The sequence below is a fragment of the Chiloscyllium plagiosum genome, chromosome 43 (assembly GCF_004010195.1).
Source record: "Chiloscyllium plagiosum isolate BGI_BamShark_2017 chromosome 43, ASM401019v2, whole genome shotgun sequence".
In the NCBI taxonomy this organism is placed as follows: Eukaryota; Metazoa; Chordata; class Chondrichthyes; order Orectolobiformes; family Hemiscylliidae; genus Chiloscyllium; species Chiloscyllium plagiosum.
The window spans coordinates 14,151-38,536 of record NC_057752.1 but is presented as its reverse complement, the minus strand read 5'-3'; the positions used below and the strand labels follow the sequence as shown (position 1 = coordinate 38,536).

The 24,386-nt window shown below is 40.3% G+C and overlaps 1 protein-coding gene across 2 annotated transcripts in view; it reads right to left on the bottom strand.

Annotated features, from left to right (window-relative positions):
* Positions 1 to 963: 963 nt before the first annotated feature.
* The window catches only part of LOC122543262 (inositol polyphosphate 1-phosphatase-like), a 26,972-nt gene continuing 3,549 nt past the window's right edge, over positions 964 to 24,386 (bottom strand). For both annotated transcript variants that reach the window (XM_043681734.1, XM_043681735.1), the window contains 5 exons: positions 13,382 to 13,601; positions 10,898 to 10,958; positions 7,359 to 7,559; positions 1,900 to 2,071; positions 964 to 1,598 (listed from right to left, as the gene is read on the bottom strand). In XM_043681734.1, the coding sequence (XP_043537669.1) occupies positions 1,097 to 1,598; positions 1,900 to 2,071; positions 7,359 to 7,559; positions 10,898 to 10,958; positions 13,382 to 13,585 (1,140 nt within the window). In that variant the 5' untranslated portion in view covers positions 13,586 to 13,601 and the 3' untranslated portion in view covers positions 964 to 1,096. The remainder of the gene's footprint in view (positions 1,599 to 1,899; positions 2,072 to 7,358; positions 7,560 to 10,897; positions 10,959 to 13,381; positions 13,602 to 24,386) is intronic.

The window sequence follows — 24,386 nt, the reverse complement described above, 5'->3', positions numbered from 1 at the left end:
GAAAGCCATAGTAATGAATCACTGTTGTACATCTCATCTTTAATTTCTTTTAAAAAAAGCAGTTAGTCAGTTAGATTTGTTTTGACAAATGAGCTAAAATAGTTCATAAAAAAGTCAGTTTGACAGCAAACAACTTTTACAACTAATCCAGGTTTGTTTGGTTGTACTACTCAGATTCCATTTCAGTGTTTTGCAAGAGGTATTTTGTGAAAACACCATTCAGATTTTTCATTTTCACCAATGACTGGTGCCAATTTGGAGCAACAAAGATTAGATAAGTGGGAATTATATCCTTATCCCATAAAATGAAAGAGACACATTGAGTTTAGCCTTGCTGCCCATGCATTAGGAAAAATTAGCTGCACCAAATTTGAATCACTTTGGAACATTTCCCTTCTGTAAGCTGTGTGTATTTACATGTGGTACACAAACATGAAGCATAGTACGTTTAAGCTCTGCTGTGATCTCATGGTCAATAAATTGATAAACATTTGAAGAATGGCCATTTGAGTCTTCACAAGAGGAGAGGAGAAAACTGGAACTAAAATACATATCTCTGAAATTATGACACATGCATACAAACGTTCATTGTTGGTAACATGGGCAACTCACAAACTGTTTCTTTCCCCCAAGTATTTTTAATTAGTTGAATTAAGAACATCAGCAGCAGCCAGGTTTCACTTTCCTTGAGAACTTGTTATAGTTCTGTTGGAGATTTGAAAAATAAAATCATATACAAAAAGTTTGACAAAAAATTAGCAATAGACTTCAGTTACCATACAATAATTTCTTGGTCTTGACTTAGAGTTCAAGACAATGAGTCAAGTTAACAGTGCCCACTTTTTATTATTGTTCTAAAATAATTTGGTATTTGGCATAATGGTACTGCCCCTACCTCTGAATCAGGAGGCCCTGGTTCAAATCCCACCTGGTCCAGAGGTATGTTGCAACATTATTGAACAGGTTGATTCGAAAATATTTCCATTTTGTATCGCATACAAATTACCTTTTACAAATGGGATAATGGCAGTAAAGTGAGATTTTTTTTTAAAAGGAACTTAAAGACAAACTTTCATCTTAAGGTGGTATTTTCATGCTACAAATAAGTGTCTGCAGTTATACAGAGTGCATTAATAATGGTCTCTAACTGCTCTCTGGACCTGTAAGCTACAAATCCACCTGTGTTGGCCCACTTGTCAGCTTGTTTTGCCCCTTCATCTGGCCTTGCATACTGCAGCTCAGGGAAACCACCACGGTCTCCATCTTTTGGCTGAGAGAGTGTTTTGGCAAGGTTCACAAAACCTCCTCCTAAAGATTTCAAAATGGCATGAGGGGCACAAGTATCCCACTTGAAAGTTGTGTCTTCTGTGACAACATAGGCATCTACTAAACCAAGGATAGTGCACAAGCCTTTATAGCCTGCCCCACAAGCATAGTACATTCTTTCACCACAGAAAGGAGCTAATGCCTTCTTGATGCTTTCCTTCTCACTTGAGCTTATGACAATTGAGAGTTGGTCGTGTGCAGGATTCTGCTTTGGTACAGAGTGGATATTGATGTCTTTATAGGAAATACCCCAGTAATATTTCCCCCGCCACCTGTAGAAAACAAGCATGTGTTAGTGGAACAACTTTATACGTTAACATGTGTCAGTTCGTTGTGATCTGGAGATGGAGTGAAGCAGACTGATCCTCTACAATGCAGAGGAGTGGGGAGTGAGGGAAGAAATTTTAAAGTTTTCCAATTGAAATAGATCCAGTAACTGCAGTATAGGAAAGGGACAAGTGTCTTTTAGTTATTGCTGCTTTTCATGCAATCAAAATTCTATTTCAATTGGCTTGCATACATGTGCTTATAGATGGTATGCTTTGAAAGCTGAAATACTGAAAAACTATGTACCTTAAATTGGGGTCCACTTCATGAAATGGTATGTTAATAACTCCCATGATTGGCTGCCCCGAGTTTCTGTCAAAGACACCGATAAGTACAGCAGCAGATTTTAGACCATGTGTGTGGATTCCATCTTTGAATTTATCTTCGAGTTGTCCCTTGATATACTGATTAGTTGAATCTGTAAACAGAACCATGGCAGTTTTAAAAAATATATGGTTGTATAAATCTTTCAGATTCCAACTAAATACACTAAAATGATAATGAATTTTTAGCCATTCCAATTTCATTCAGTTGTACATTTTTAAAAACTCTTTATTTTCTCCCTTTAAAATCGCAACTAGGAGACTGGAGTTTCCACAGAAACCTCGAGATAAATTTAACTAGCCTTTCTCCGAAGAAAGAATTTGTCAGTCACAGTTGGTGGAAGGATCAAGAACCATCAGGAACAGATTTAAGGTGACTGGCAAAAAATGTGATGGTAACTGTCCTCACACAGTTGGTGGTTGTGGTCTGTAATGTGTTGGAACCCTCACTGATTTTTGACTTTTCACTTTTGTTTTAATCAGTTTTGGTTCAGAGCTGTGAACTGTGGGCTAAATGCTGAAGGCAATATTTGGACTGTGAGCAGCAGCTTGTTTAAAAAAAACAAATAAATGAGCTGTTATTTCTTCACGAGGCCAGGCCTGAAAGTTACTACAGGTTGTTTCTTATTAAAATGTACTTGCTAGATGCTTCAACCCAGAGAGGCCTTATGCTAAAGCAGATGGCAGATGTTGAATGTTAATTGGGACCTCATCGGATGCAACTAGTCTAACAAAGGGAGACCTAAGTTTGAACTGGTTTTTCAACTCTTTGAGCCAGAAAGATTGTGCCTGTGAAAGCTTGAGGATGGAGGTTTGGTGGCTCCCTGGTTGTCCTCCCTTTATCAACTTATTGAAAGTTCAGAGAATAGAATCCCAGATAAGAATTAAATCAATATTCCTCAGACCCTACTGGAAGATATTTGCATGCACTGGTTTCATCATAAGCCAAGCAAGATATAATCCTATGTGCTGTTGATGTTACAGATCGTGGCACCTGCTTAAGTGAACTGACTCATTTATTTTTCCCTTATGTCTGTCTACTTTTGTGAGAGAGTGGGGGCTGACATCAAGGAAGATTGGGTTTAAATCATAGACATTAATCTGTTTACCTTGTGCTCTGCTAAAGCTATTGTATTATTCATAAACTGTTAAATCTTTTGTTTACACTAGAAACCTGGTGTCTGGTATCGGTTATTCATAACATCTGGTACTGATTATTCAAAGAATCTGATTAGGAACCATTAGGGTTAATTTTGAGGACCATTAAGTTTTTTTAATTTTACTGTGTTGAGTACAGAGGTAAGCAATGATTTGATTCAGCTGTCCGTCGCTGTGCTGCAACAAAGGCACTGGTTAAGAATGTGGTGTAGGCAGGATCAATTGAGACTTTCAAAAGAGGATGTGATCGTTAACTGCAAAGGAAAATTTTACCAGGCTGAGGAGAAAAGACAGAAGTGGTACCAGATTAATTGTTCAGAGGGCCAGTATAGATATCAGGCTGAAGGAACTCCTGTGCAATACCCATTTTCGAATTGTACAGTCAACTTCCTTAGGCAGGAAGGTGGAATGAAATGGGTTGTCTCTATCTCCACTGAGCAAGTGCCCCCAAGATACACCAGTCTGATTTATCTCATGATATCTTTATTCCATCTTTACTGTGGACCTTAAATCCTCCTCCAGATTTGTTATCAACCAGAATGGAAGTGCTGCATTGTCTGTGTTCATGAAAATGCCATAACATTGAAGATTCCACCTCCCTGAAGCTGTTACAACTGAGTTTTATAAGATTATTACATTTTGGAATGCATGGGGTGGGGGGAATCATGTGACCTGTTCAGCAGTTGATATGACAATGAAGGGGAAGCAATGCCTAGTGGTATTGTCAGACCCAGGTAATGTTCTGGAGACCAGGGTTTGAATACCACCATGGCAGATAGGGTATTTGAATTCAATAGAAAAACAAATCTGGAATGAAGAGTCCAATGATGACCATGAATCCATTGTCGATTGTTGGAAAAACCCATCTCGTTCACTAATACCCTTTAGGAAAGGAAACTGCCATCCTTACCTGCTCTGGTCCATTTGTGACTCCAGACACACAGCAATGTGGTTGACTCTTAATTGCCTTCTGGGCAATTAGGGATGGACATTAAATGCTGCCTAGCCAGTGATGCCCATATCCTGTAAATGAATTTAAAAAACCTAGGTGGTTTCGTTGTTAGAAAGCAAAAGGAGACTTTTATTATTTCACTGAGAGGAACGTGGAAGGTATTTACACTTGGAAACATTGACCACAATCTCAGTGTATACCACTGACGAAACTTGGAGTTTCCCAAAGTCCCAGAAAGATGCAGAAGGTGTTGAGTTGTAAGCAATGATACTGTATCAATCTGTTCACTTACCAAGATGAAAGAAATTCCAATGAAGAGTGCAAGAGGGCATGCCTGCAGTGATTACAAAGGACTACTGGTATGCCAAGCAATATAAGCAGCATGCAATAGCTAAAGCTAAGCAATGCCACAATTAGCAGATCAGATCTCAGCCCTACAGTTCTGCCACATCCAGTTGTGAATGGTAATGGACAGTTGAACAATCGTACCTTTAGCAGAGCAAAGATAAATGACAAGATAATCTAATTAATATCAATTAGGCACAATTTTTGACTCAACATGAGTCCAAAAATCAGTTCAAAGTCTGGCCAACCTTTGTAGACTGTTTGCTTCCCTATGAGGTCCCAGTTAACATTCAGCATTTGCCATCTGCTTGAGCATAAGGCCTCTCTGGAGTCAAAGCATCAACTAAACTCTTTGATCAAGAACTAACCTGCAAGTTAACTTTCAGGCCTGGCTTCAAAAACAAATAACAGCTAGTTTGTTCCTTTTTTTTAACACAAGCTGCTGCTCACAGTCTGAAGGTTACCTTTCAGCTCTCAGTTCCCAGCTCCAAACCAAAACTGACAGAATCTAAAAAAAATGAAAATCAGCAAGGGTTCTAGCATTGGATACGGCAAATTTGTTTCTTGTAGTCATGGTAAGGAGTGCGGTAGAATTCATTTTGAAATTGGGTTACAAGTTTCCGCATAAACCCATGACTATTACAGACAGCATCGTTTTGATTAGTGTGATATTCAGTAATCTGAAAGATAGAGAAGATGAAACAGAAGTAGCCAGGTCTGCTCCTAAACAAATGAAATATTGACTACTGTAATCTTGTGTGTCAACATGAAAAAGGCATCTTAGATGTTTGTTTGCCTGAGACTTTCATTTTTTGATTTGGACATTAAAGAGCCATGAAAGATAACGCAAGTCAGAAGGAACAATCTAAACAGGGTGATCCAAGGACTGAGTGTTTTAAAAAAACCTTATGATGAAATGGTATCTTATTTTTAAAAAGAATCAAAGGGACTAAATTCAGAAGGCTAAAAGCTCTATGATCGAGAACTTTGAGCATATAATTTACTCCTGGTATTCAGTTTCTCAAGGAATGACTGTAAATGGACACCAACAGCATGAAGTGATTACAAGTTGCCATATTTTGGGTAATATCTATGAAAGCTCATCATTATAGTGATGACTTTCCATTTTCTTAATGGGGAGGTGTTGCAATTGAGGTTTAAGATTACATTTTTTGATTGTTTTCAAAATTGGCCAATTGAGGGGTGATCATGTGACCTGTTCTGATCTGCCTAACAATACGCTTGAACGAGGAGAAAGTGATGACTGCAGATGCTGGAGATTAGAGTCAAAAAGTGTGGCACTGGAAAAGCGCAGCCGGTTAGGCTAATTTGAGGAGCAGGAGAGTCCATGTTTCGAGCATAAGCTCTTCAGGAATGTGATAAAGGGTTTATGCTGGAAATATTAGATTAGATTAGATTAGATTAGATTACTTACAGTGTGGAAACAGGCCCTTCGGCCCAACAAGTCCACACCGACCCGCCGAAGCGTAACCCACCCAGACCCATTCTCCTACATTTACCCCTTCACCTAACACTACAGGCAATTCAGCATGGCCAATTCACCTAACCTGCACATTTTTGGACTGTGGGAGGAAACCGGAGCACCCAGAGGAAACCCACGCAGACACGGGGAGAATGTGCAAACTCCACACAGAGTCGCCTGAGGCGGGAATTGAACCCGGGTCTCTGGCGCTGAGAGGCAGCAGTGCTAACTCCTGCTCCTCAGATGCTGCCTGACTGGCTGCACTTTTCCAGCACTACGCTTTTTGACAATAAGCTTGAATGATTTGATTGTTAAAGATAAAAAGAAAACATGATTGTTTTATGTTTGGAGACAATGACCACAGTCTGAGTTTACCATGAGTGGACCCAGATTCCCCCTGAAGTCTGAGAAAAACTGTGATGCTGCAAACCATGCATTTGCTTCTCAGATGCAGAGAAGTTGTTTCAATGATAACTAATCAGCATTTCTTTTTATAGAAAACTGATGTTTCCCAATTACGTGGAGGAGGTTAGAGGAATTTATTTTGAGATCAGGTTACAGACTTCCTGGTACATAAATATCACAGCAGGCAGCTTTATCTTTGTGGTCTGCATTCATCTGTGAGATGGACAGTATAAGATTAAGCAAAGACAGTGGTGTAGTGGTATTGTCACTTTGACTAATAAACCCCAGGCCCAGGCCAATGCCCTGATGATATGAGTTTAAGTCCTAATACTTTCAATTCAAATTTGAAACCAGGTCTCAGTGATGGTGCCATTAAACTATAATCAATTATTATAACAATCTATCTGGTTCACTAATAGGGAGGGATTTTTGCCAGCCACATTCTGCTGAATGTTTTTGTTTCAAAAGACAAAACTAACCAGATCTGCACCTGAAGCAGGGAAAATACTAATTATATATTTCACCATACAGAATGCAGGTGGGACCACGTGTTCTGACTGAAGACTGAGTTTGTGAGGCTTTAAAGGAGGCTGGAAGATCTCTTAGCTTGACATGAGAAAGGGAACTGCACATTGAAAGGACGTTCTAGGATTAGAAGTTATCCAGCTGAGAAAGCCAAATAAAAAAGCAAGCCATCTGGAGCAGTGAATAATTTTATACAAGTTCTTGAAGGATATAGTGTACACTCAATGAACAGTGTAACATATAAACATTGCAAGAGATTTTCAGTCTTGCTAAAAGTTAAATGGGGGAATTTCTTTCCTGTAGTTAAAGTATAAGTTGCCTAAGAAAATTCAAATGTTTAGTCAATGGTGTTTTAGTGATTTGTTTTTATTGTCAAATCTTGACAACCATTCATTTAGCTGTTACGTGGAAGTTTGAATTTCTCTTAAGGTTATCAGTCCCTATGAAGATTGTTACAAAGTGCAAGGCTTAATATAGGTTGAGGAGATTTTATTTTGGTGAAGGCTTTACTTACCAATAGGATCAACCCATATCCCTATGGTGTCAATAGGAATATCTATTGTTAGCTTCTGCAAGTCTGGACCATCACTGTGAACACTTTCATGGATACACTTTGCCAAAAGGCTAGCAGCTTTCAGATGCCCATCTAGCACTTTACCCAGCAATTCTGCTGTTTCTTGCTCTGTTTTGCATACTTTCACAGTAATGGTTTCACCTGTAATAGGGAATAAAGGAACAAGAATGCTTATTGTTAGATTAATGTTTACTAGAGTTGTCCAAATATAATGCAAAGGTTATATGAATTCAAAAATATTGTGATAGTCTAAGTGTGCCAGCTTTCGCCAATCTTATATTTAATTTAGTTTTGGAGAAGGTGACAAACAAAAACTACTCTCACAAGTTCCATTCAAAAACAAGCACTGTATGGTTCAAACATCCTGGTTTGGAGCTTATCCTGACAGCATTGCTTTGGCAGAAATGTCATGACGAAGGACGAGTCAGCACACTATTTAAGGTTGATCATGCCCAAATTCCTCCAAATGTGTTTGAACAATCTAGTTTGTCTAGTAGCAAATCAGTGACTAATGACTGCGTGAATTTGATACTTGTGGGAAATACTTTTAATCCGATTTGGTAAAACTTGATAACCCATTATTATATGGTCATTAAATAAGCAAATATTGTCTAAACATTTATGAACCAATAAGTTCAAGCAGTTCTTGTCATCTGGCACATATAATTTTAATAGATGCTGTTTGGCAATATCTGATTAAGGGTTTCTCAATATCATCAACTAATCCAAAATATGAATGAGACCATATTTATTGGTAGATATTAGAATTGGTAAATGCTACTTTTGCAGATTAGGTACAAATGAATGCACTTCTTCCTGTCACACCACATTGCCGAGCAAATGAGTCATTAAAGGGCACAAAAGGAAGATTGCCATAGAGAAAGGGCAATGAATGTTCATCAGATTTGTTGATGGTGGGACTATCATATGAAATGAGATTGAGCAGACTGGGCCTAGATTCCTGTAGAGTTTCAAAAACTGAGAGGTGATTTTATTGAAATTTACAAAATACTTAAAAGAATAGACAGGTTAGATGCAGGTAAGATGTTTTCTGTGGATGGGGAGTCAAGAACAGGGGCACAATTTTAAAAATAACAGGGATGACACTTCGGTCCAAGATGAGGAGAATTTCTTTTACTCAGAAGTTTTGTGAACCTTTGGAATGTTCTACCATAGATGGCTGTGGAAGCTCAGTCTTTGAATTCAAAGTAGAGATTGATAGATTTCTGATTACCACTGGCATACAGGGTTATGGGGATGGAGTGGGTAGAAGGCATTAAATTGTTTGATAAGCCATGATTGTATTAAAAATGGTGGGGCAGGTTCAATGGGTTCAATAGCCTTCTCCTGTTCTTGTGTTCCTACAACAGATTTATTGCAACATGTATTTAGGTAAACAGTGACACGATTCTGCAAGCCTCCAAGTTGCAGCAAGTTAAACAGCCACTTAAGTTATCAATTGCAAATTAAACACTAATGGCGCAGAAATTACAGTGCTTGTACAAATTAATTAAGCATTTATATTCTATAAACACGCTGTGTTATTTTTAAAAATGTATTCAATTACCCTTTGCTGACAATCGTCAAAAGTTTTCTAAACTGCATATAGTTCTTGTGTAACTTAAAACATTACAGCTGAAAGGTCACTGGTGCTTCCAAGATAGCTCTCATGAGTGAACAAATTACTTGGTGCAGTACAGAGCAAAGATTTAGAAAGATGTCAGAGGCAGTATGTAGTTTAGGCTGAGTTATTAGGTGTTTTTTGGTATGGGGCAAGTATTATCATTTTCTATTTATTTATTTATTTATTTAACAATCCAGCAAAATCTGTCCCAAACAGTAATGACTCAACTAAACATTGATCCTCAGTGTCTCCTCCCTGACAGGTTTTATATATTCTTCCGACATAAAAACAATGAAAACTGTGTTAATTTGGTGTGGGAGACATTCCAGAAAGTTTCTCTTGGAGGTGATTTAATAAATTCCCAAGATTATTGTGACTGTGAGATTCTGGTTGCTGTCCTGTGACTGCTGTCGGGAAGTCATTTTAATATTGCTCTCATCCAACCTGGGCTCATGGATCAAGAATGGAAATTTGTGGGAGACTCTGGGGCACTTGTTAGAATCACTGATACTGAACCCCATCTAGAAAAAGTCAGTAACTTCAGAAAAGAAGTAAAGAAAATTAAAGGAGAAACTCTAGTAGAGAAACTCTAGTGTTCTGATAAGCAATGTATGTATTTCAGCAAGAAAATATTAGAACCTTGCCATCAACTTCATTTTCAGAGTTAAAAAAGACTCAATTATGATCGATACCACCAGCTTTTTAAATTTTTTTTTCTGTGGAGTTTTCATCAAAACAAAACTGAATGTGGTAGGAAGACCAGCACAAAGAAGTTACTGAATCTGTCAGGAGAGAGCCGAATTTTTTTAAAATGCATTCATGGGATAAGGACTTCACTGACTGGGCCACCATTTATTGCCCAGTTCTAGTTACCCTTGAGAAGGTGATGGTGAGTCTTGAATCACTGCAATCCATTTTGTGTCATTCTACCAACAATTCCGTGAGGAGGGGAGTTCTACGATTTTGACCCAACAACACTAAACAAACAGCTATTTATTTCCAAGTCAGGATGGTGAATAGTACAGGGAACTTGCAGAGACTGGTATTCCCATATATCTGCTGCCCCTATCTTTTTAGTTGGAAGTGGTCATTAATTTGGAAGATTCTGTCGGAGGAACATTGATGAGTTATTGCAGTGCATCTTGTAGGTGAAACACACTGCTGCTACTGAGTGTCCGCAGTGGAGGGACTCAATGTTTGTGGATCTGGTGCTAATCAAGTGGGCTGCTTTGTCCTGGATGGTGATGAATTTTTTGAGTGTTGTTGGACTCTCACTCATCAAGGCAAATGGACAGCATACCATCACGCTCCTGACTTGTAGATTGTGGATAGGCTTTGGGGAATCAGGAGGTGGGGGGTTATCTACTGCTCTTGTAGCCACTATATGTATATGGCGAGTTCAGTTTAGTTTCTGGTCAGCAGTAACACCCAGAATGTTGATAGTGGGGCATTCAGTGATGGTAATGCCATTGAATGTCAAAAAGTGTTGATTAGATTCTCACTAGTTGGAGATGGTCATTGCCTAGCACTTGCATGGGTGATTGTTACGATACCCTTTCAGCCCAAACCTGGATATTGCTGCATTTGCATATGGACTGTTTCAGTATTTGAGTTGTGAATGATACTGAACATTGTGCAATTATCAGCAAACATCCTCACTTCTGACCTTATGATGGAGGGAAGGTCATTGGTCATGTCCTCAGCTCCACCACCTCCAGCTATATCATCAATGAATACAATAGTTTACTTAAAGTCAATTCAGCATCAACCATGTCTTATTTCAGTCCCTCTACATTTGAAAACTTGACTGTGTTCTACATGATTTGAAGTAACTAAGTAAACATTAGTAACATACCCAAACCATTTTCAAACTTGTTGGATTCCTCTCCAGCGATATGAGGTGCAAGTTCTGGAAACTGATTTGACAGACAAATAATTAGAATCATAGAATCCTTAGTGTGGAAAACAGGCCCTTCGGCCCAACCCTCCAAAGAGTAACCCACCCAGACCCATTCCCCTACCCTGTATTTACCCCTGACCAATGCACCTAACCTCCACATCCCTGAACACTATATGGGCGATTTAGCATGGCAATTTCACCTAACCTGCACACCTTTAGATTGTGGGGGCAAACTGGAGCAAACCCACGCAGACATGGGAGAATGTGCAAACTCCACACAGTCAGTTGCCCGAGGCTGGAATCAAACCCAGGTCCCTGGCACTGTGAGGCAGCAGTGCTAACCAGTGAGCCACCATGCTTAGACATGAAACAACAATGTCTAGGAGAAGTGACTCTCAACATTAAGTGTATGTTACAAGTAATACTGCAACATAAAGGATGTCAGATAGTAGAAAGTCTGTACACATTTCATTATCGGGATATCTCACTCTCGAGTAAGAAAGCATGCTTTGCTTTTAACCTTAAAGGATTGGAGAGCTGGCACTGTACAGGAACAAACGTGCCTTTGAGATGGGATACCCCAAAGTATTCACAGGATTAAGCAAATGCAGTAATGAGTAATCAATCTTGTTAAAGAATGTTGCTAAGCTGTTACATTTGCCCATAGCCAGGAAGATTCAGCACTTCTTAACAAATCAAAGTAGAAGCAACTTTAGGAAATTACTGAACTGGATGTCATTTCCCTGGTTACCAAACAAGCCACTGGTGTTTGGGCATCGCCATTGTGTTCAAACTCATTGGATCCATCAGAATTTGCATTGATGTAATGAGGAAACCCACTCTATGTCTACTGTTTACAAGCCAAATGGCCTAAAGATAGTTTTTTTAAAATCCAAACTTGATGCCAACACTAAGTTCTGGCAGGTATCATTACAAAAGCAATCCACACACTAATTTTTTTGTAAGATACTCCAATTGTAAAATTTTGTATCTATCGTCTGCCAGCACGATCATGTCAGCCCCAGAGATTACTCAGCTGACTATGTCCATTATATTAGAAGTTTAAAAGTTATCACATTACACAAGAATGATACATTGAGCTGCAGGAAGATGGTTGAGAATCATGACCAAAGGGGCCATGTTTTCAAAAAACTGCAGGCCAAAGAGCTTATCTACAATGTAAACTGTGAGTTCTCCAAGGAATCTAACCACTACTTGGAACACATCATTGACGAGAATGGGCATGACCACACCCACAGAAAAACTGAAGGCTATTAAGAGGTTTCCAACTACAAAATCAGCTCATGACCTGAGAAGATTTATAGTCTTGATAAACCAGTTAGCAAAATGCTTGCCTCGCATTGCAGTTATGACTGAACCCTTGTGGTAAGTCCTAATTACTCAAGTATCTGGAGGTTATTAAGATCATTTAAAAGTACAGTTAATAACACAATATAGCTAAATAATTAGCAGTGACAAATTCAGATTTGCAAAGTAGAATCATTTAATGATATGTGCGCAATGTCATCCCAACCTCTCTGCAGACCAGCCTCAAAGTGAACCATTGAGGGTGAAATGTAAATTGAGTTCCTCTAGTCTGCTTCCATCCATTTAAACTTAGAGTCCCTCAACTTCTTGCCAGGATTACCAATGGATCAGTATTTTTCCTTGGAATTTGTTTCTAAAAAAAAAATTTGCAAACAGGACTATGTTGTTGTTTACAGGGAGGTTTAATACCTGGTGCACCCCAAAAAACTTCACAGCAACCGTTTGTCATGTTGGATGGGTAACTGTGACAATATACTACAGAACATTATTCCCTGATTAACTGGGATATTATGTGATAGTTAATACGTTTTAAAATACATTTAGTTTGAGTTGTTCTTCACACATCAAATGACAGCACCATCCTTACAAACAGAGCAACTTGTTCTGAAGGGTTATGATAATAACACAACCTTTTCCCTTCCATTTTTCTCCATTCTATTTTTATTTAAACTCTTGGAGCAACTTCCTTGCTCATTATGTTGAGAAGTCAACATGATCAGTTGACCCTCAACGGGTTTCCTGCATCTGCAGTCATTGTTTTTACCTCAACGGAAGTAGAAAATTCTTCAAATACCAGGTTAGATTTAACTCAAATCAGATAAACTGAGTCAGACAAAATGTCATGCTTTCTTTGCATCAAGATAAATGTGTCTCAAACTGTGAAGAACTTTTCATTTGTGGGTACTCATGATGGCTCCATTCTTGACACTACAACTGAGCAAGATTGCTAAATGAGTGAAGCATTTGAGTGCAGTTTTTTTTCCCACTGAGTTCATGTGACTTGGGACTGTATTGAGATTAGTAATTACAGAAAAGGGATCTCGTATTTGAAACCAGACACATGATTTGAATGTAGTATTTCACCCAGCCCGCCTTTCTGATAGTCAGCACCTTTTCTGCTATATCATTCTTAATCACTTCTTGAATGATGACATCTGCCAGAGTCTTGAAGTCTTGTACAAACTTCTTATTTTTATCTGGTCCTTTTTTCTCTTCAATGAGAAGCTGGAACAGTTCTTCTTCCCGTTTACAAGCTCGAGCAATATTTGCTGATTTCTCAGAAGCACAGATCAAGGCAGTTAGGAGACTGGCCATTGCAGCAATGTGGTAACTTTAAAAAAACAAACAGACATGTTAAATCGAGAGATGCTGACTACTTAAGTCCTTACTATTTAAAAGGAGCAGTATGCTATAATTCTTACTAAACTAAGCTAGATTCAATAGTTATACTAATGTTTAGTCATCAATTACTCCTAACTGACAGATGTCCCCTATACAATTGGCAGTGCTGAGCAGCTTTGCCATTACCATGAGTTGGAAGCACAGTGTCACAGTGAGCCAATTCTCAAGAATGAGAGCTCTGTGCGAGAGTCACAAAATTCAAGTGTTGACCAGTAGAGGATTTGTTTTTTTTTTGAGATTCTTGAAAAGCACAATCTTTCTGAAAGATGCTCCCCCAATCAGGGTTAGGTTGGAATGTGGACCACAAAACCTTCAGCAATGAAGTCTTCAAGGTATTAATAGGAAAATACAGAGTTTATCTTTATCTACCATTTCCACTGGTTGGGGATTCTAGAACTCGGGGCATGGTTTGAGAATTATGGCTGGACCATTCAAGAGAGATGTTAGGAGGCACTTTGACACATGCACGCTAGTAGATATTTGGAACTCTCTTCCACAAATGGCAGTGGCTGCTGGACCAGTTGTAAATTTTAAATCTGAGATAATCTTTTGGTAAATAAAGGGGTATGGGCCAAAGGCAGGTATGTAAAGTTAGGCCACAGATCAGCCATGATCTCACTGAATGGTGCAACAGTCTTGAGGGGCTGAATGGGCTACTCCTGTTCTTATGTTCCTGTCTTATTGAACAGTGGAGCAGTTGTAAGGGGCTGACTGGCCTACTCCTGCTCCTAAGTTCATATGGTCCATGAAAATGACCCAACTGGACACAGCAAAGGGCATGCAGCTCTCCACCTAAATCTCTCTTCCTCTAACCAGGCTGATACTGTTGATAATTAAAATTTGTACAGTGCCAGCATGTGTGCACTGTTGGAACAATCTACACCTGAACTATACAGAGACTGGTGTTCTTGCAAGCCACATAATTAGGGAGGTAGAGCGGGTTTAAATTTGTGAAGTTGTGGTGAAATAAAGAATGGAGAAAAGGAAATAGAGGAAGAAATTAATGCGGGAAGTGATAAACATAATGTCAGGATAGAGAATACAGATCTAAGAGCAAATCAGATAAGATGTGAGGATACAAAAATAGTAAAAGGACAAAACTTAAGGCACTGTATTTGAATGCATGTTGCATTCGAAACAAAACAGATGAACTAGTAGTACAAATTGAGAATAAATAAGTATAATCTAGTGTCCATGACTAAGACATGGCTGACAGATGACCTAGATTTGGGAACTGAATATTGAATGGCATGTGATATTTCACTAGGAAAGGGTGGAAAACTGGTTCTGTTAACTAAAGTTAGTATTAGCATAATAGAGTGGGATGAATTAAATTTAAGAAACCAGGATATAGAAGTAGTCTGGGTAGAGATGAGGAATGATAAAGGTGAGAGGTCACTTGTGAGAGTTGTGTGCTGGTCCTTGAGCAGTATCAAGGAAGAAATAATGGGAGCTTATCAAAGGATACATCGATTATCATGGGGAATTTTAATCTACATATAGACTGGCAAAATCAGTTGGGAAAACGTAGTTGAGATGTGGAATTTATTGAATGTTTTCAGGACAGTTTCTTAGACCAGTATGTTATGGCATCATCCAGAGAGCAGGCTACACTAGACCTGATTTTGACCAACGAGATAGGATTAATTGCTGACCACATAGGGAAAACACCCCTGGGTAGCAGCAACCATAACATGATTGAAGTTTACATACAGTTTAAAAGGAGAGAAGTGTGTGTCCAAAATATTATTTTTAAATGAAAACAAGGGCAATTATGAGGGCATGAAAGCAGAGCAAAAGTGAACTGGCAATTTAGGTTAAGGGATCTGTCAATACTGATGCAGTGGCAAACGTTTAAGGGGATATTTCAGAAAGTACAGATTAGGTACACGTCAACAAATAAGAAAAATTCAAGGGGATGCTTCTTTTTCAGTCCAGCAGGATGTCATGAATGGTGTGCCATAGGGATTGGTGCTAGGGCCTCAACTCTTTACAGTTTATATAAATTATTTGGATGAAGGGACCGAAGGTACAGTAGCTACATTGGGTGATGACACAAAGATAAGCAGAAACGTGAGTTGTGAGAGGACACATGGAGCCTACAAAGGGATATAGATAGGTTAAGTAAATGGGTAAAGATCTGGCAAAGGGAGTACAATGTGGGGAAGTATGAACTTTGGCAGAAAGTATAAAAAAGAATAATTATCTAAATGGTGAAAGATTTTAGAGCTGTGCGATGCAGTGAGATCTGGGTGTCAGAGTGCATGAATCACAGAAGGTTAGTATGTTGGTACAGCAAGTAATCAAACACTAATAGAATGTTATGTTGTATTGCGAGGGGAAAGAATGTAAGAATAGGGAGGTAATGCTTAAATTATCCATGACATTGGTGAGACCTCATTTGGAATACTGTGTACAGTATTGGACCCCACATTGATGGAGGGGTGTTAATGCGCTGGAAGCAGTTCAGAGAACTGTTTACTAGACTAACGCCTGGAATGAGTGCATTGTGTTATGAGGAAAGGCTAAACATGTAACCTCTAGAGTTTAGAAGAGTCTGAGGTGACTTAACCAAGTGGGTGTGGAAAGGATGTTTCGTCTTGTGGGAGATTCTAGAACTTGGAGTGATAGTTTAAAATTAAGATGTTACCCATTTAAGACAGATGAAGGAAATGAAATCCTCTCAGAGGGATGAGAGTTTATGGAATTCCCTTCCTCAAAAGGCAGTGGATGCAAAATCTTCAAAAATGTTTAGGGCAGAGGAAGATAGCTTCTTAACTACCAAGGGAATAAAAGATTATCAAAGGGTACACAGGAATGTAGAGATGAAGTTAAAATCAGATCAGCCATGATCTTATTGAATGGCGGAGCAGGTTCAAAGGGCTGAGTTGCCTATTCTTATTCCCTGTTTGTTATGTGTATGAACTTTTTTCTACATCTATTTTGCTCCCAGCCTGCCAATGATCAGATGATTTAAAGGAAGATATATTTATAAAGCAACTTCTCATGTATTTCAGAAACATCTCAAAGAACTTTGGGTATAATGCCTGACTTTGAAGTGAGGTAACTACTATGTAGGAACATATAATAGCGACTTTGTACACATTATAATTCCACAATAAGATAAAAGCCAAATTTATTTGATGGTTAGGGTGGAGTTTGGTTCAGTAAGGGATGTTAGGCAGAATACAGAATTATCTGGCATGAAATGTTAAATCAGATGAGGCAATTTGATTCTGGTTAATCAAGGCATTACCCTGTCAAAGTCAAGTCATTGCTCTGTTCCTCTTTTCATTGGTATTCTGATGAGTGCAAGATGAAAAGTTATGACAAAATGTGTCTTTTTTCAGTTATACATCAGAAAACAAAATGTATTGGATTGTCTCAAATCTCAATATCAATAACTTTCACTTTAAAATCCCTGAAAGCCTCTGAAAATATGGCACTGCACAGTAGGTCAGTCGCCAACTGAAAGACAAAGTTCGATGTCACTCAATGCTGTTCAAAATTGGTGAAATTGGTGCAGTGTTGTCTGTTCTGTTCACAAACATTTGGTGTACTGCAAACTTAGTGGTTTGCGCTTGCTAAAAGTCTTACATGGAGAAATCTAAACAAGGATTACAAGTACAAATAACTCAATTTTCTACGGAACACAACAATAATAGGGGGGCTGAACTATGAGGAGAATGCAGAGATGCTTCAATGTGATTTTGACAAGTTGAAGTGAGTGGACAAATGCATGGCAGATACCGTATAATGTGGATAAATTTGAGTTATTCACTTTGGTAGCAAAAACAGGATTATTATCTGAATGGAGATAGTTTGGGAAAGGGGGAACGAGATGCCAGTAATAATCAAAGATATTCCTCACCTAGCAGCCAAACCAGTAAAGTATCCCAACCAGAAACCACTGCAGCAATTCCTGTAGAATCAAAGGAAAAATGTCTCCCTTGGAAGATTTCCCGTCGTGGCTGAATTTTTATTTTTTCCCTAAATATCACCATATGACTTTCCAAGTTAAAAGAGTAGAAGGAATCCAAGTACTCCTCCTTCACCAGAATTCAATTCATATATTAGCGATTTTTGAGAAGATGTGTAGCTCAGGTTGATGATAAATATGTAAGTTAGCTCACTGAGCTTGAAGGTTTGTTTTCAGATATTCATCACCATACTAGGTAACATCACGTCTGAAAACAAACCTTCAAACTCAGCAAGCTAACTTACATACTTATGAATTCATATATGTCACTGTGGAAATTTATTTTAAATGAACTTTTGATTTTGAAAACTTGCATTGTAGTGAAGCAAGGGTTTATTTAGATTATTATGGGAGTCACAAGCATTCCTATCTATCCATCTTCCAGGGAGAATTGAACTCAAGTCTTGTGTTATAATAATGCATTTTTGTATAGTGGTCAGACATCTTGCATTAGGTTTATTTGTTCTAAATCATTGGAAATTTCATGTTGAAATACATTGACAATACAATAACAAATTGGGTCAATTATCTAGACATAGAGTTATACAGCACAGAAATAGACCCTTCAGTCCAACTCGTCCATGCCAACCAGATATCCTAAACTAATCTAGTCCCATTTGCCAGCACTTGGCTCACATCCCTCTAAACCCTTTCTATTCATGTCCCCATCCAGATGCCTTTTAAATGCTGTAATTGTTCCAGCCTCCACCACTCCCTCTGGCAGCTCATTCCATACACACACCACCCTCTGCCTGAAAAAGTTATCCCTGAGGTCCCTTTCATATCTTTCCCCACTCACCCTAAACCTATGCCCTCTAGTTCTGGACTCCCCCATCCCAGGGAAAAGACCATGTCTATTTACCCTATCCATGCCTTTCATGATTTTATAAACCTCCTATAAGGTCACCCCTCAGCCTCTGAATCTACAGGGAAAACAGCCCCTATAGCTCAAACCCTCCAACCCTGGCAACATCCTTGTAAATCTTTTCTGAACCCTTTCAAATTTCACAACATCCTTCCAAAAGTGGCCCAAACGATGTCCTGTACAGCCGCAACACGACTTCCCAACTCCTATACTTAATGCACTGACCGATAAAGGAAAGCATACTAAATGCCTTCTTCACTATCCTATCTACCTGTGACTCCACTTTCAAGGAGCTATGAACCTGCACTTCAAGGTCTCTTTGTTCAGCAACACTTCCCAGGACCTTACCATTTAAGTATATAAGTCCTGCCTTGATTTGTCTTTCCAAAATGCAGCACCTTGCATTTATCTAACTTAAACTGCATTTGCCATTCCTCAGCCCATTGGCCCATCTGATCAAGATCCTGTTGTACTCTGTGGTAACCTTCTTCAATGTCCACTGCACCTCCAATTTTAGTGTCATCTGCAAACTTACTAAGTACACCTCCTATGTTCACATCCAAATCATTTATACAAATTATAAAAAGCAGTGGACACAGCACCAAACCTTGTGGCATACCACTGGTCCAGCCTCCACAAACAATTCTCTCCAGATTCTCCACTCTACCCTCTCTGCAATGCAGAGGCACTTCCATTCCCCTCCTCATCCCTTCCCCAGCTCAAGACCTCCCTTTCCCAAACATATGGAGAATCTCTGTTATTCTATATGCAGTGCAGAATCCACCAGCTCGACAAACAGCTTTTTGGTTTCGTATCTGATATAAAAACTCAGAACTTTCCGCCATGACCATCCTCGGCCTTCTCCATTGCCACAGCAAGTCAGACTGCAAATTGGAGGAACAACATCTCATCTTCAGCGTGGGCTACCTACAGCCCGGAGGACTCAACATTTTAAATAGCCTCCCTACCCATCCTCCAACTCCCTTTCCAGTCACTCCCCCTCCCTTCCATTCCTCTGACCAACCCTTCCTTCCAGCTACCAATCAGATTCATTCCTCCCATTGACCAACAAGGTCGTACCCTCTACCTGGTTCACCTATCCCTACTTCACCACTCTGCCCCTCTCCCCACCCAAAACCCCCTCCCACCCCTTTATCTGCAGTTCCCCTTCCACACACCCCCAGTCCTGAAGAAGAGTTGCACCCAAAATTTTGACCACCACCACCTGATGCTGCCTGACTTGCTGTGTTTTTCCAGCCTCCTGCTTGTCTACCTTGGATTCCAGCATCTGCACTTTTTTTGTCTCCAGTCTGAAAAACAACCTTCCACCACCACCCTGTCTTCTACCTTTGAGCCAGTTCTGTATCCAAATGGCTAGTTCTCACTGTATTCCATGAGATCTAACCTTGCTAATCATCTACCATAAGGATCCTGTTGAATGCCTTACTGAAGTCCAAATACATCACATCCACTGCTCTGTCCTCATCAATCCTCTTTGTTACTTCTTCAGAAAACTCAATCAAGTTAGTGCGACATGATTTCCCATGCACAAAGCCACGTTGACTATCCCTAATCAGTTCTTAACTTTGCAAATACATGTAAATCCTATCCCTGAGGACTCCCTCCAACAACTTGCCCACCACCGATGCCGGGCTCACTAGCTTTTCCTTACCACCTTTCTTAAATAATGGCACCACATTAGCCTTCCAGAACCTCACCTGTGACTATCACTGATATAAATATCTCAGCAAGAGGCCCAGCAATCACTTCCATAGCTTCCCACTGAGTTCTCGAGTACACTTGATCAGGTCCTGGGGATTTATCCACCTTTATGCATCTTGAGACTTATAGGAATCCCTCCTACTGTGCTGCATTTCACAGCATCATAGAGCAAAGAACTAAGGCATTTGACCCATCATGCCCAAGAAAATTTAAATTGAGACTTTATATTTTGTTTCAGACCAGCAGAATGTATAGGCATAACCCATCTATCTCAGTTGATCTATTTAAATCAGATTCATTAATGACCTCACTTTCCAAAAAGTCACAACATATATTGATTATAGTTGAGGGAACTAATTGTAATATCACCGGGTTTGCAAATGGCACACACCTGGGGTGGGAGGGTGAGCTGTGAGGAGGATACAAAGATGCTTCAGTGTGATTTCGACAAATTGAGAGAGTGGGCAAAAAATGGCAGATGGTGAGGATAAATGTGAGGTTATTAACTTTGGTAGCAAAAGCAGGAAGGTGGATTATTATCTGAATGGCGACAGTTTGGGGAAGGGGGCAGTGCAATAAGACCTGAGTGTCCTGGTACGCCATTCACTGAAAGTGAGCATTGCAGGAACAGTAGGCGGCGAAGGAGGTAAATAGTATGTTGACCTTCATAGCGACAGTATTCAATTACAGGAGCATGGGTGTCTTGCTGCAGTTGTACAGGAGTCTCAGAGAGACCACACCTGGAGTGCTATGTGCGGTGTTGGTCTCCTTATCTGAGGAAGGATGTTCTGATTTTGGAGGGGTTGCAACAAATGTTCGCCAGATTGATTCATGGGATGGCAGGACTAACATATGAAGACAGACTGGATCAGTTAGGACTGTATTTAGATGAATGAGGGGAGATCTCATAGAAACCTATAAAATTCTTAACAGGACCAAGAAAAAGTGAGACTGCAAATGCTGAAGAAATCAGAGTCTAAAAGTGTGGCGATGGAAAAGCACAGCAGGTCAGGAGCATCTGAGGAGCAGGAGATATTTTGGGTACAAGCCCTTCACGAATGTGGTATTTTGGCGAGGGGGGGGTGCGGGGGAAGGTGGTCAGGAGGAGGAAGGGGACTGAGAGATAAATACGAGGGTGGGGGTTGGGAGAAGGTAGCTGGGAAGGCTATAGGTAGATGCAGGTGGGGGGTGATAGTGATAGGTCGGAGGGGAGGGTGGAACGGATAGGTGGGAATGAAGATGGACAGGTAAGACAGTTCATGGGGGCAGTGCCAAGTTGGAGAATTGGATCTGGGATGAGGTGGGGGAAGAGGAAATTAGAAACTGAAGTCCACATTGATGCCATGTGGTTGGAGAGTCCCAAGGCAGAAGATGAGGCGTTCTTCATTGGATGGCTTGGATTTAGCGGTGGAGGAGGCCCCCAATGTAGAGAAGACCACATCGAGAGCAACGGACACAGTAGGTGAGGTGTTTGGATGTGCAGGAAAATCTCTGCTGGATGTGGAAGGATCCTTTGGGCCTTTGGACGGAGGTGAGGGGGGTAGGTGTGGGTGCAGGTTTTACACCTCTTGTGGTGGCAAGGGAAGGTGCTAGGTGTGGAGGATGAGTTGGTGGGGGACATGGACCTAAAAACAGAGTCACAGAGGGAATGGTCTTGTGGAACGCAGGTAGGAGTGGGGAGGGAAATATGTTTCTGGTAGTGGGGTTTAATTGTAGGTGGCGGAAATGGCAGAGGATAATGCGCTGTATCTGGAGATTAGTGGGGTGCAAGGTGAGGACGGGGGATGGGGGGGTTCTATCTCTGTTGCGGTTGGAGGGGTGGGGTTCAAGGCCAAGTACAGGAAGTGGAGGAGATGCACTGGAGGGCATTGTTGATCACATGGGAGGGGATATTGCAGTCCTTAACAGGACTAGAAGGTTAGGTGCAGGAAGGATGTTCCCGATGACTTGGGAGTCCAGAACCAGGGGATGTGGGGTCGGCCATTTAGCACTGAGCTAAAGAGAAGTTTCTTCACCCTGAGAGTGGGGAGCCTGTAGAATTCTCTGCCATAGAAAGCGATTGGGACCAAAACATTGAATGTTTTTAAGAAGGAATTAGATATAGTTCTTAGGGCTAAAAGGCTCAAAAGGTATGGGGAGAAAGTGGAAGCAGGGTCTGGGTTGGATGTTAAGCCACAAATTTATTGAATGGCAAAGGAGGCTCAAAGGGCTGAATGGCCTACTCCTGCACCTGTTTTCAATGTTTCCACGTAACCTATCTAAGCCTACACTTAGCTGAAGTAAATAAGCCTGAACCTTTCTATAAAATGTTAAAGTTCAATGTTAATACCACTGGGGAATAGGCTAGTGGTATTATTGCTAGACTGTTAATCCAGAGACCCATGCAATATTCTGAGGACCTAGGTTCTGAGGCAGATGGCAGAATCTGAATTCAATAAAAATCTGGAATTGAGGATCTAATGATGACCATGAAACCATTGTCAATTGTTGGAAACACCCATCTGTTTCACTAATGTCCTTTAGGGAAGGTAACTGCCATCCTCACATGTGACTCTAAACCCACAGCAATGTGGCTGATTCTTAACTGCCCTCTGGGCAATTAGGGATGGACAATAAATGTTGGCCTAGTCATTCCAAAAAGGAAGAAAGATCCTAGGAGGAGGCAGGGGTGGCCGTGGCTGACGAGGGAAGTTAAGAAACATATAAAGTCAAAAGAGAAAAAGTATAACATAGCAAAGATGAGTGGGAAAACGGAGGACTGGGAAGCTTTTAAAGAACAGAGAATTACTAAGAAGGAAATATGCAGAGAAAAAATGAGGTACGAAGGTAAACTGGCCAATAATATAAAGGAGGATAGTAAAAGCTTTGTTAGGTATGTGAAAAGCAAAAAAATGGTGAAGACAGAAACAGGGGAATATATGATGGGGAACAAAGAAATGGCAGAAGAATTGAATTGGTACTTCAGATCTGTGTTCACTGGGGAAGACACAAGCAATCTCCCTGAGGTAACAGTGGCTGAAGGACTTGAATTTAAGGGAATTTATATTTGCCAGGAATTGGTGTTGGAGAGACTGTTAAGTCTGAAGGTTGATAAGTCCCCGGGGCCTGATGGTCTACATCCCAAGGTGGCTCGAGAAATCGTGGATGCATTGGTGATTATTTTCCAGAGTTCGATAGATTCGGGATCAGTTCCTGCGGATTGGAGGGTGGCTAATGTTATACCACTTTTTAAGAAAGGTGGGGAGAGAAAGCAGGAAATTATAGACCAGTTAGTCTGACCTCAGTGGTGGGAAAGATGCTGGAGTCTATTATAAAGGATGAAATTATGACACATCTGGATAGTAGTAACAGGATAGGTCAGAGTCAGCATGGATTTATGAAGGGGAAATCATGCTTGACTAATCTTCTGGAATTTTTTGAGGATGTAACTCTGAAGATGGACGAGGGAGATCCAGTAGATGTGGTGTACCTGGACTTTCAGAAAGCTTTTGATAAAGTCCCACATAGGAGGTAAGTGAGCAAAATTAGGCGCATGGTATTGGGGGCAAAGTACTAACCTGGATTGAAAGTTGGTTGGCTGATAGGAAACAAAGAGTAGTGATAAACGGCTCTATTTCGGAATGGCAGGCAGTGACCAGTGGGGTACTGCAGGGAACTTTACTAGGACCGCAGCTTTTTACAATATATGTTAATGATATAGAAGATGGTATTAGCAATAACATTAGCAAATTTGCTGATGATACTAAGCCGGGTGGCAGGGTGAAATGTGATGAGGATGTTAGGAGATTACAGGGTGACCTGGACAAGTTAGGTGAGTGGTCAGATGCATGGCAGATGCAGTTTAATGTGGATAAATGTATGGTTATTCACTTTGGTGGCAAGAACAGGAAGGCAGATTACTAGATAAATGGAACCAATTTAGGTAAAGGGGCAGTACAGAGAGATTTGGGTGTTCATATACACCAGTCAATGAAGGTAAGCATGCAGGTACAGCAGGTAGTGAAGAAGGCTAATAGCATGCTGGCCTTCATAACAAGAGGAATTGAGTATAGAAGCAAAGAGGTTCTTCTGCAGCTGTACAGGGCCCTGGTGAGACCACACCTGGAGTACTGTGTGCAGTTCTGGTCTCCAAATTTGAGGAAAGACAT